Below are 11,571 nucleotides of genomic sequence, written 5' to 3'. Positions count from 1 at the left end.
GGGGGGGGCGTGCATCTACAAAGGGCGGGGGGCTCTTCGACCATCTACGCACGCGCGCGCCCCTGTCCGCTCAGCGGCTGTCGGCCGCCAGGAAGACAAAGGTGGCCGTCGGGCTGCAGGTCAGGTCGAAGCGGTGCCCCGGGGTGCCGGTGACGGCGGGGAGGTCGCGCAGGTCCTCCGGCCGCGGGGCCGGAGAGCCATCCTGCTTCTTTGGCGAGAGCACACGCTCGGACGGCTGCCAAGGGACCCCCACCATGGCGCGCAGGCCGTTGCCCAGCTGCCCGGCACGGTTGTCGCCCCACAGGAAGGCGTCCAGCGGGGGGATGTACCGACTCGGCAGGCCCGTGGGCGTGGTGGTATCCAGGATGGCTGCCAGAGCGCGGAGGGGGGTCCCGTGGTCGGAGCCCACACGTCGGGGCGTCGTTTGGGATGGATGTTTTGTTTTACCAACCGGGACCGGCGCCCAGCGGACACAGGGGGGAGTGCCATGGTACAGTCAGCAAAAAAAAAAGCACAAGAAAGAGGCAACTAAACCGGGGGAAATGGCGCGCTGAGATCTCGACCGAACGAGGGGGAAAGATACATCGCGCATTCTCCAACTTGCGTTTGTGCGGTCCGTGCACACACACATGCATATAAACAACAGCAACAACAGCAGCAACAACAACAGCGGTAGCAGTGTGCCCGCGTACCTGCACAGTGGCCCAAGCTCACGGACAGGGTCCGAATGGGGATGGGCTGACGCGTCCGCGTGGCCTCGTCCATGGACGTCAGGCCACTGAGGTTGCGCACGGTGTGCGCCCGGCCGACCGAATGCAGGAAGGACCCAGATCCCAGCTGGCCAAATTGGCCGAAGCCACTGACCAGGACATTGTACCGCGGGGTGGGGTCGCGGTCGATGACCACGAAGGCCGATGTGTCGCCACCGGCCGCCAGCCGAACCACCTGCTGTGGCAGGGCTGGCTGCTCGGGGTCCGGCTTGCCGCCGGCCGCCAGCGTCCGCGACACCCATTGGTCCGAGGCCAACAGCGGCAGCCCCCGGCAGAGGGTCGGCTCGGGGAAGGACGTCAGCGACCGGGACTTCATGCGGATGTGGCCGAGAGTCAGCTGCTGCATGCGGTTGTCCCCGAAGGCATACACCAGTCCCGAGTCACAGGCCGCCAGGGAGTGCCCGGCCCCGGTGGCCACGTCGGCCACGCCATGCGACGCCGGCAGGCCGATCACCGGCCGAAGGACTGGCACAAGCAGTAGCGCCGGGCGCGGCAGAGGAGGTTAGCTCGTCGGCCGGCCGAGGGAGGGCGGGGAGCCGCAGGGAGAAAGGACGCCCCCAAGCAGATGGGCGTCCACAATAACAAGCAATGTCAGGCTGGAGGCAGGGGGGGGGGGGGGGGGGGGGGGGAGGCCAAGGAAGGGGGGGGAACAACACGCCGCCGCGGGTTCCATCTCCACCCGTCCCACCAGCCAGGCCCCCGGCTGCGGCCACGGCGGCGGGCGGCTCCACCATATCGCCCCGACACACGGGGCGTGTATGCATGCATGTATGCATATGCACGTGTGTGTGTGTGTGTGCGCCCGGGCCTTGGGGGGGGGGGGGGGGGAGCGCACTGAAGAGATCCTCAGTTGGGACGTCGCCCATGGTGCCGAGGCCCAGCTGGCCAAAGGCATTGGCCTTCTCCGTCAGGGGACAGCTGAAGAGCTGCGGTGCGAGTGGATACAGGGTGAATGTCCAGGCCGGGAAGGTGGGGGGAAGGGGAAGGGGAGGGCAGGAGAGAACCCGCGATGTGGGAGGCAGGAAGGGAGGGGAAGCCAGCACGCACACGGCCACAGGTCGACACAGCGAGCAGGTGGTGATCGCCCACGGAGATCTTGCTGAATCTTTTTTTTTCCCCCCCGTGCGGTTGTGGCCCCCCAAACACCGACAGGTCAGTCCCGGCCACCGGGGAAGGCAGACAAACGCAGGAGCGAAAGGTGGCCGGCCGGCTCGAAGGCACACGTACTTGATGGTCGGCTCTTCCGGGCACACAAGCACATGGGACACGCCCTCCGCCGTGATGGTCTTGGTGGGGTAGAGGTAGGAAGCGAGCCCGGTGTTGGCGATGGTGAGGGTGGCCGTGTGGTCGGCCGGCGGTGCGTCAATCGGCGACAGGACGACGATGGAGCCCTGCGTGCATGCCCGGAAGGGGAGAGGCAGCGAGAGGTGCGAGGTCAGGACATGAGCAAACACACAAGAAAAGGGCGCAGATGACAGCCAGAGCGACACGTGCGCACCTGACGGGTTAGGGCCACCGACAAGGGCGCCTGGCCGGCGGTCTCGACCTGCACCGCATCCAAGCCACGCAGGGTGAGCACCGGCGCGGGAGAATCGACGCCCCACTGGTAGACATCGCCTCGGGCATTGACCGCGGCTGGGGCGGCGGCACCACGCGACAGAGGGAGGCAGGCATTCATGTTAGAGGGGACCGATGAGGGGGACATCGGAATGTGCGCCGGCGCGAGCATGCGCCGTGCCCGGCCCACGCCCGCCCATGGCCATCCCCCCCCCCTCCCCTTGGCGTCAGACACACGCACCACCATGGGACAAATGCACGGACAGGTCCCGCAGGGCTGGCGTTCCGAAGAACAGGTGCCCCTCCGGCAGGGCAGCCGCCCCCGGGGCCAGTGCCTCATCGATCCAGCGGAAGGTGCACTCGCCGTACACGTGCAGTGTGCCATCCGGCAGGTGCCGCGGCACTGCCGGCACTCGGGGCAGCAGGATGTCGGCGTTCTCCCGGTGGTGTGCCGGGGCCGTGAAGTACATGTCCGCCGAGAAGCGGCTCTCGGTGAAGGGGGCCGCCGTGCGCACGGTTTCCGGCGGGGCCCCGGCATCGCAGTGCATCGCCGTCAGCAGCGGGCTTGCCGCCGCCGCCGCCGCCGCCACGGGCCCTGCCCAGAGGGCGTGCGCCTGCTCGGCCAGGTCGTCCCCCCACCGGAAGGTGGCATAGCCAGCCAGGCACAGAGCAACCAGGCTCCAGGCGGCGGTGGCCCGACCGGGAGTGGATCCGCCAGCTGGGACCGCCGCCACGGTGCGCCCCGCCAACGAGTGCATCATGCGCGTGGGGCCCCGGCCGGGGGAGGCTCGAGGGACATGCCCGCCGAGGCGGCGGAAAAATTGTGCCGAGGACATCGCACGGGTCGGGGGGGATTGGAGGGGGGGGGAGGGAGAAAGCAACAGAGAGGGCAATCTATGAGAGGAAGGGGGGACCTGGCGCGCTCCCTCCCCTCGAGGGAGCCCGCAAGATTGGGGCCCTTTGACTTGGCCAGCGGGGCGGAGGGAACATGTGTACCCCCCCCCCCCCCCCCCCCCCCCAGGGTGTCCCCTCCCTCCCCTCCTGCCCGGGCCTTTGCGCGGCCCCGTCCGGCTCTGCTGCCCGCGCGCACGCGCGCGCACACACACACGCCCCGATCGCGCCCCAACGTGTGTGTGTGTGTGTGTGTGCGCGCGGACAGCAGAGCCGGACGGGGCCGCGCAGGGACACGGCGCAAAAGGCGGAGGAGCACCACTCGACACACGGGGCCACACTCTCGAATGGCACGTGCTCCATCCGGTGGGCGTGATGAGCGCATCACGCGTGGACCCGGCCATCCGTCCGATTGCCGGTCTACGTCACCTTCCCCCGGAGGCGCACAGGTATATTGGCGAATCGCCCAGGGAGGGGGGCGCAAGTGTGTGCGCCCGCTCAATAATATGGCCGTTGAATAGTTTCTCTCGAGGGGCGCCTCTTTGTTGTCTTCGTCCGCCTGCGGGGAGGGAGGGGGCGGGGGGGAGGGGGGTGGAAATTTCGCGGCTGTTCTGTCTCATCCGGGAAAGCGGGGCTCAGGCCTTCTCTTTCTCTGGCCCGGGGGGGGGGGGGGGGGGTGGGGGCGGGATCGACTCGCCCTCGCACGCCTGCCCCCCCCGGAGGGGTTCTCCCCCCCCCCCCCCCCCCCCCCCCCCCCCCCCCCCCCCCCCCCCCCCCCCCCCCCCCCCCCCCCCCCCCCCCCCCCCCCCCCCAAGCCCCAAAAAAAAACGAGCCCCCCCCCGGTGCCCCTCTTCCGACCCCCCCCGGTCTACTGGTCTGACCAGTTCCGGCTGTCGACGCGGATTGCGGGGCCCACCTATGCCGGCGCCCTTGCGGAAGGATGCGCAGCCCCCAACATCGGGGAGAGAAAAAAAGCAGGCGACGACACGCGAGCTGTGAACAAGGAATGGAGTATATAGTACAGACAAGGACGCTTGGTCTTGGGGGAGAGAGGGGCGAGGCTTCTTCTCTCCTGGGGGATGAGGAGAAGGCCTCTCCTCCGGGAGGGGGAGGGGGGGGGGGACTCTGAGGCGCGAGGATAGGCGGACATGGAGGGGGAGATATTACAAGGACAGGGAGGAGACACTGTGACGGGAATGTTCCTCGAGGGTGGGGGTGAGTGGAGGAGAGGGGCGCGCGGGGGGGGGGGGGGCGCGGGACAGGAAGAAAGACAGAGGACCCCCAGGGGGGGGACACCCTGGCCCGCCTCTTGCTTCCACCACCCCTGCTGCGCATTCCATCTTCCCCCTCACGTCTGGGTGTCGCCGGTGAGGGCCGCCACGGCGACCGGGCCACGCTCAAGTGGCGCTTGCTGGATGACCTCCAGCGGCTTGCCGCTGTTGGGGGATGGGCACGACGGCTGCTGCTGGCTCGGATGGTCATCGGCCGGATGGCGGACAGCAGCAGCCGCGTCGGGCGCGGCGGCGGGGCGAGACCCCCCGCCGGGACGCCCATCGCGCGACGGCGGCAGGTTCACCATGACCGGCAGATGGTTGAGGCTGGGGCTGGCGCCAGGGCCAAGCTGCGGCGGCATGCCGGCCGGGGAGGGAGAGGCCGGGCGCGAGGGCCCAGCACCGACCATCAGCTCGGCCAGGTTGTTGCTGTTGCCGGCGGCCGCGGCGCTGCTCTTGAGCCGTTGCATCAGATGCGTCACCGTGGCCACGGTGGCGTTGAAGTCGCGCTCGGAGCCGGTCACCCGGCGGAAGCGCAGGCCGAAGCACGACCGCAGCCGCGAGGTCCAGCTGCGGATGATCTCCACCGAGATCACCAAGTCCGGGCTCGGCTGGAAGTGGGCCACATAGCAGGTCTTGATGTTCTTGGAGAAGGCCGGCAGCCACATTTCCACCGGGGTGGTCGGGGCCCGAGCCGGGCCGCCGGCAAACGGCAGCGACAGCGGCGAGAAGGCCCACCAGAGCATGGTCGGCTCCTTGCCGGCGCCAGCGCCGGCACTCGGCAACGAGGCTCCCCCCACATGGGGCGAAGATGGCGACCCATCGGCCGAGGAAGAGGGGGAAGACCGCGACACCCCGGGCGGCGGGGAGGACGGCTCGCCCAGGAAGGCCTTGCAGTCGGCCAGCATGATGGCCGTGCTGTCGCCGAGGGCGGCGGCCGCCGCGGCCGTGGTGGCCGCCGTGCTGGCCGCCGCGACGGCACCGCTGTTGGACTCGGCCGAGTCGGTCAGATCGGATGCCGGCAGAGAGGGCGACGAGGTGGCCAGGTGCTGACTGCCCGTGCGATTGCCGGTCGAGGAGGCGGACGAGGAGGTGGTGGAGGCGGAGGAGGAGGTGGACCCATGTCGCGAATGGTGCCCAGCGGAGGCGGAGGCGGAGACGGATGCACCGGCGGCCGGTGCCCCGGCCATGGTGCTGCCCGGCATCTGGCGGACAAGCCGCATCGACAGGGCCGCCACATTGGCCGGGAGCATGAGCTCCAGCTTCAGAGCCCCGGTGACCACGGCCGCCAGGCTGTGTGCCAGATTGATGAGGCTGCTGTCCGTCGGCCCGGTGCTCGACAGGGACATGAGCATCGAGGGCTTGGTCAAATGCCGACTAAGGAGGTCGCCAAAGTCCTTGCACCCGGGCAGGTGCTCGACCATGGCGGCGGCCGTGCGGTTGAGCGACCGCTGGAAGGCCAGGATATGACCCAGGTCCTCGTGCAGGGTGGCCGTCGAGCCGGCCAGGCTGCTGCTCAGGCCGCTACTGTCCATCGGCATGCTCAACTGCAGGGCAGGATCCACGGCAGTGGCGCCCATGCGTGCGGCCACCATCTGCGAGGAGACCGGCGAGTCGGCCGGCGAGCCGGGCATCGTCGGCGGCAACTGCACCGCCCAGCCGGCCGGCAGGGAGTATGGTGCCACCGCCGGACAGGGCCGATACCCGGCCGGCAGGTGGTACGAATCCCCGATGCCACCATGGTGGTGGGACTGGTGATGAGCACTGCCGCTGCCGCCGCCGCCGCCGCCGCCGCCGCCGCCGCCGCTGCCGCTGCCACTGCTGCCGCCATTGAGCGACCCGATGGAGTTCCCCATCAGCCGGTTGACGGCCGGGGTGGAATGCGACCGGAGCACTGGCGACCCGCCGCCCAGCAGCTCGGCCGATGGCGAGTCCGCCAGGGACATGTGCACCGAGGCACTGGTGGGCATGTTGAAGCCGAAGCTGGGGGTGGGGGGCGAGCCGGCGGTTGCGGCAGCGGCCGCGGTTGCCGCCGCCGCCGCCGCCGCCGTCGACGACGACGAAGAGGACCCGCTTCGGAAGATGCGCCCAAGGAATGACCCCCGCGGCAGGGAGGCCGTGGTCGAGGGCTGGCGCTGGGGCAGGTAGATGCACATCGGCGAGTCGCAGCCATACATCATCATGGGGCCAGGGCCCATGACACTGTTGACGGGCCCGCCGCCGACCGGCGGGGCCTGCCCGGCACCCCCGCCGGGCTGCATGTTGGCCGGGAGGGTGTGGTGCGAGGCCGGCGCGCGGAAGAAGGCCCCCCCGGCCTGCGGGTAGGGAGAACACGCGCCGGAGGAGCTGCCGAGGACCGGGTCCGTCGAGGTCAAGCTCGGGCCATGGTAGCCGGAGGACGGCGAGGGGGACACCGAATAGGAGACCACCCCACCGCCAAGGCCACTGGCTCCGGGAGTGACGGACCCGGCATCCGGGGCCGCGCGCGACAGGCCGGAAGACACGCTGGCCGAGCGCGACAGCGACAGCAGCGGCATGCTGAGGCGGCGCCGGCGTGACGACGGCCGCGAGGGCTGCTGGCCACCGCTGCCATGGTGGTGCGGGTCGGTGGCGCCGAAGCCGCCCAGGGGCGAGGGGCTGGGCGAGGCACCGGCCGTTTGGGAATGGTGGTGGTGCTGCTGCTGCTGCTGCTGCTGCTGCTGTTGGACATACTGCAGCTGCTGGTAGTGGTAATGGGGACCATGGCCACCGGCGCCGGTCGGCGACACGGGGACCGAATGCGCCACACACTCGCACGGGAGGATGTACCCCGGGCTGCCAAAGCCGCCGCCGCCGCCGCCGCCGCCGCTGGAGGAGATATGGTGGTGAGGGTGGCCGCCAGGAGAGGCACCAAAGTTCGGCGACGACAGGCTTCCGGTGGCCACGCTGCGCGACCGGCGCAGGCGGTACCAACTCTTGTCGGAGGAGGACTTGCCACTGGACGAGCCGCCGCCGGTGGTCGAGTGAATGTGGAAACTCGATGGGTGGTGCGGCACCGGGGAGAAGGGATGCAGCGGTAGGGTCATCACCGGGGAGGCGGCACTCGAAGGGGAGCTGGCCGAGTCGGTGGAGGCCATCGGATCCACGGCCAGCCCGGCAGTGGTGATGCCGAAGCTGGGTGCGGCGGCCAGCGGGCCGGCAGCGCCAGCGGTCCCGGCCCCACGCTGGGAAGCGGAGGAGGAGGAGGAGGAGGAAGAAGAAGAAGAGGGGGAAGAGGGGTGGTGCGGCTGGTGCGGCTGACTGAGCACCGGGGCCGACTCGACACCGCCCGGGCCACGGAGCTTCCGCCGCCGGCGACTGAAGATGAAGAAATTGGCGAACTTCGGCGAGGGAGAGGGCGACCGGCTGTCCGAGTGGTGGGGCGGCTGCGGGGTGGCGTGCTGCGCGACATTGCCCCCGGCTGCCAGCTGGTGAGACATGCCCACTGGCCCGGGGCCCGGGGGCGAGGCGTCGCCCGTGTCGGCCGCGTGGTGGTCACTGCCACCGGGGGGACCGCCGCCACCGGGCGAGGAGGAGGAGGAGGGGGAGGAGGAGGAGGCCGCCGTCGGGGCCGTGCGCATCAGCAGGTCCCCCGACTCGAAGCACGGCAACAGCAGATTGGCCGGCGAGGAGGCGCAGCCCACCAAGTTGGTGGGGTCGGTGGCGGTCATCAGGTCGCCGCAGTCGCTGGGCCGCAGGTGCGCCGACATGGAGCCGACCAGGATGCTGCCGTCCGGGCCGCCGGCGCCCGACACCAGGTGAATTTGCCGGACCCCCGGCGAGGAGGGCGACCGCCGGTGGTGCCCGGCCGGCTGGACCACATGGTGCACCATGTGGCCCGAGTGCGAGGGATGGTGATGCCCGTGGAGGCCGCCGGGCCCGGGCCCGGGCCCAACCGGGCCGGGGCCTCCGCCGAGGGCCACATTCATGGGCAAAGTGGCCGCCGAGCCGGGAGGGAAGTACCCGGTGGCACTGGCCAGCCCGGGCCCCGGGGAATGGACCATGTGGTGTGGCGAGAGGCCGGTGACATGGCCGCCGGCCGCGGCCGGGCCCACGCCCCCAAGGGCCATCTTCATGCTGCTGATCTGCGCCGGGGACATTGTGCGCGCCGCGGCGGACGGGGCCCCAGGCTCGCGGTGCCGCGGGGCGAAGACCGTGGCCGCCGGGCTGGGCGAGGACATCAGGTTCGGCGTCAAGGGGACCGCCGTGGCCGGGGGCGGGGGCGCCGGATACCGGGGGTCATAGCCCAGGAGGTGCACCGCCGCCGCGCCGCCGGCTGCCTGGTCACTCGACGACGAGGAGGAGGCCGACCGGTGGGGGGCCCCGCCAGCAGTGCCGGAAAGGCCGGCAGACACCTGCATGGCGGTGCTCGTGGCCGATTCGAAGGGGGTCAGCGGCGGCGGCGGCGACGATGACGACGACGACGATGATGATGATGATGATGACGACGACGACGACGAGCCGGCGGCCAAGTCCGTGGAGGACGAGGCCTCCGGACCGCCGGCCACCAGGACCGCCGACCCGCCGGCCGAGGAGCAGGTCGACAGGGCCTGCTCCGTGCGCGAGTCCATCGACGACAGGGCGCTGTCATCCGTGGGCGGGGGAGTGTCGGTCCGGGGCCCGGAGGGGGCATTGGCCGCGGCGGCGGCGGCGGCCGCCTGGCGTCGGGCCAGCTCCGTCGGCGACAGCGGCCGATGCTCGATGGCCTTGCTGCCGGCGGCGGGGGTGGCCCCTGGGCGCGGGGAATCCGGCGTCAGCGGTGGCAGTGGCGATGCCAAGCCGGCCAGCCGGGCATTGCCGGCCGGGGCCGCGGGCCCGGCCGACGAGCTGGAGGAGGGGCCAGCCTCGTCTTGGGAGGCCGGTGATCTGGCATTCGACATGGGGGGGATGGTGGTGGCCGCGACCGCGACCGCCGCCGACGGCTGTCCCTCCGAGTTGGCCGCGGTGGCATCCTTGCTGCGGTGGGGCGAGAGAGGCTCGGCGGCGGTGGTGGCGACCTCGGTGGTGGTGGCGGCGGCGGCGGCGGCAGCAGCAGCAGCAGCAGCAGCAGCGGCGGCGGCCTCGGCGGCGGCGGCGGCTTCGGCAGCGGCAGCGGCCTCGGCAGCCTCGCGCTGCTGGCGGCGAATGAGGCGCGCCTCCTCCGCCTCGGCAATGGCCGTCAGTGTAGCAGCCACCGACAGCCGGTACAGGGCGGTCATGTCGTCATAGCGGTCGTCGGCAACCGCGGCCCGGAGGGCCGCCTCCTCGATGTTGTGCTTGCGGGCCACCTCGCAGATGATGCGGTCCTGCAGTTCGGGACTGATGGTATCCGGGCGCAGGGGGCTGGCGCTGTTCTGGTTGAGATTCTCGATGAAGGCGCGTGCGTCAATTGGGAAGCCATAACCATCGGGCAGGCGCGGGGGGGCGGCCTCGGCGGCGGCCGACGCCTCGGCCGTCGGGCCCCCCGCGAACAGGGCATCCGAGCTGGCCGGGGCGGCGATGCGCTGGGCCCCCCCGCCCGAGGCCGAGGAGGAGCCACCGGTCATGCCGGCCGGCGAGGAGCGAGCCCGCTCGAAGTGTCCCCCGGCGGCGGCCGGCGGCGAGGACTGGTCCGAGTGCCGGCCATGGTGGTGCGGCTGCTGCTCCAGGGCCAGCATCTCCGGCGGGTAAATCCCATTGAGCCACGGGTCGGACAGGAGCTCGGTGATGCTGCTCGGGCGGAGGTGGCGGTCGAGCTGGATCATCTGCCGAAGGAGGCGCTGCAGCGGGACCGACAGGTGCCGGGGGATGCTGAACTGGCCGCCGGTGACCCGGTTGCGGATCTCCTCCAGGGTGGTCCCGTTGAAGGGCAGCAGGCCGGTGGTCATGTAGTAAAGCAGCACACCCAGCGACCAGACATCGACCGAGGCGCCGTTGTAGGGCTCGCCGCGGAAGAGCTCCGGCGCGGCGTACGGCGGCGACCCGCAGAAGGTCTCGAGCAGCTGCTCGAAGCCGGTGGTGGTGGTGGCGAAATCCGGCATGGCCGGGTGCCGGTGGTCCGGCCGGTGGCCGAAGCCGAAGTCCGCCACCTTCACATGGCCACGGCTGTCCAGCAACACATTCTCGGCCTTCAGGTCGCGGTGGGCGATGCGCCAATCATGGCAGTGCTTGACGGCGGCCAGGACCTCGAGGAACATGAGCCGCGCGTCGGCCTCCGTCATGGGGCCATTCTTCTCGATGAAGGCGCGCAGCTCGCCGCCGGAGGCGTACTCGGTCACCAGGTACAGATGCCGTTCGGATTCGAGCACCTCGAAAAGGCGAATGACGCGCGGGTGGCCGAGCTGCCGGAGGATGCGCACCTCGCGGTACAGGCGGTTGAGCTGCATCTTGTTGAGCCGGCGCTTGTCGATGATTTTCATGGCGATCTGAGCCGGCAGCCGGGCGCGACAGGGGGCGGGGCGGGGGGGGGGGGGGGGGGGGGGATCAGCTTGCGTCAGGGGAGTGCGGCGAGACGGGGAAGGGGGGCGCGAGCCTGGGCCGTACCTCGTCATTGGTGAGGACATTGCGCGCGAGCTTGACAATGGCGAAGTTGCCGGATCCGAGCGACCGGACAACCTCGTAGTTGCCCACCTTGCGGGGGTTGCACCCGGGACAGGTGGACACATCGATGCGCTGGGGCTGGTCGCGCGGGGGGGCCTGCTGGGGGGGGGTCGGCGGCGGGGCGGTCGGGGGGTGGTGGTGTGGCCCCTGCCCCGGGTGGGGGTGGTGATGGGGGTGGTGCGGGGGCGGCATGGCCGCCACCGGGTGGTGGTGGTGGTGCGGATGGTGCGGGGGCATGGGGGCCGGATGGTGGGGAGGGGCCGCGCGTCCGGAGTGCTGTGCGGCAGACATGGCTGGGTGGTATTGCTGCTGCTGCTGCTGATAGTGATGATGTTGCTGATGTTGCTGCTGTTGTGGGTGGACGCTCTGCCCGTGCATCATCTGGGCGAGGCGCGTGTGGCTGTGCCGGCGCGCGCGCGCGTGTGTGTGTGTGTGTGTGCATGAGGGGAAGGAGCAGGGCTGTCAGGCATGCATGCACATGTGGCGCGCCGGAGAGAGCGGCGGCG

General features: G+C 70.9%; 2 protein-coding genes across 3 annotated transcripts; both read right to left on the bottom strand.

The window, feature by feature from the left end:
- Positions 1-3,240, bottom strand: H696_00002. 2 transcript variants are annotated; one of them, XM_009493843.1, is made up of 7 exons: positions 2,569-3,240; positions 2,269-2,405; positions 1,998-2,161; positions 1,818-1,875; positions 1,606-1,696; positions 693-1,235; positions 1-369 (listed from the first exon to the last, which is right to left on the bottom strand). In XM_009493843.1, the coding sequence occupies exons 1-7, from the start codon at positions 3,161-3,163 to the stop codon at positions 71-73; spliced, it is 1,887 nt and encodes a 628-aa protein (XP_009492118.1). In that variant the 5' UTR covers positions 3,164-3,240; the 3' UTR covers positions 1-70. The 2 variants fall into 2 exon arrangements, with proteins under 2 accessions (XP_009492118.1, XP_009492119.1); XM_009493844.1 differs by having other exon boundaries at positions 2,269-3,240.
- A 1,326-nt stretch (positions 3,241-4,566) lies between these two features.
- Positions 4,567-11,302, bottom strand: H696_00001 (CAMK/CAMKL/MARK protein kinase; the record flags this gene model as incomplete). Its single annotated transcript, XM_009493842.1, has 2 exons — positions 4,567-10,890; positions 11,009-11,302. 2 exons carry the CDS (start codon positions 11,300-11,302, stop codon positions 4,567-4,569), a joined length of 6,618 nt encoding a protein of 2,205 aa, XP_009492117.1.
- Between the last annotated feature and the right edge of the window lie 269 nt (positions 11,303-11,571).

Source organism: Fonticula alba, assembly GCF_000388065.1.
Source record: "Fonticula alba strain ATCC 38817 unplaced genomic scaffold supercont2.1, whole genome shotgun sequence".
NCBI lineage: Eukaryota > Rotosphaerida > Fonticulaceae > Fonticula > Fonticula alba.
Note: the sequence above shows the minus strand (reverse complement) of the source record. Positions and strands in the feature narration are given on the sequence as shown.

Excerpts from the sequence above, each read along its gene's own strand:
- H696_00002 (XM_009493843.1), bottom strand. The coding sequence starts at position 3,163 with ATGTCCTCGGCACAATTTTTCCGCCGCCTCGGCGGGCATGTCCCTCGA. Across the intron at positions 2,406-2,568 it reads CGTGCATTTGTCCCATGGTG|CCGCGGTCAATGCCCGAGGC; the intron begins GTGCGTGTGTCT and ends CCGCCGCCCCAG. Across the intron at positions 1,697-1,817 it reads CTGTGTCGACCTGTGGCCGT|CTCTTCAGCTGTCCCCTGAC; the intron begins GTGCGTGCTGGC and ends CTCGCACCGCAG.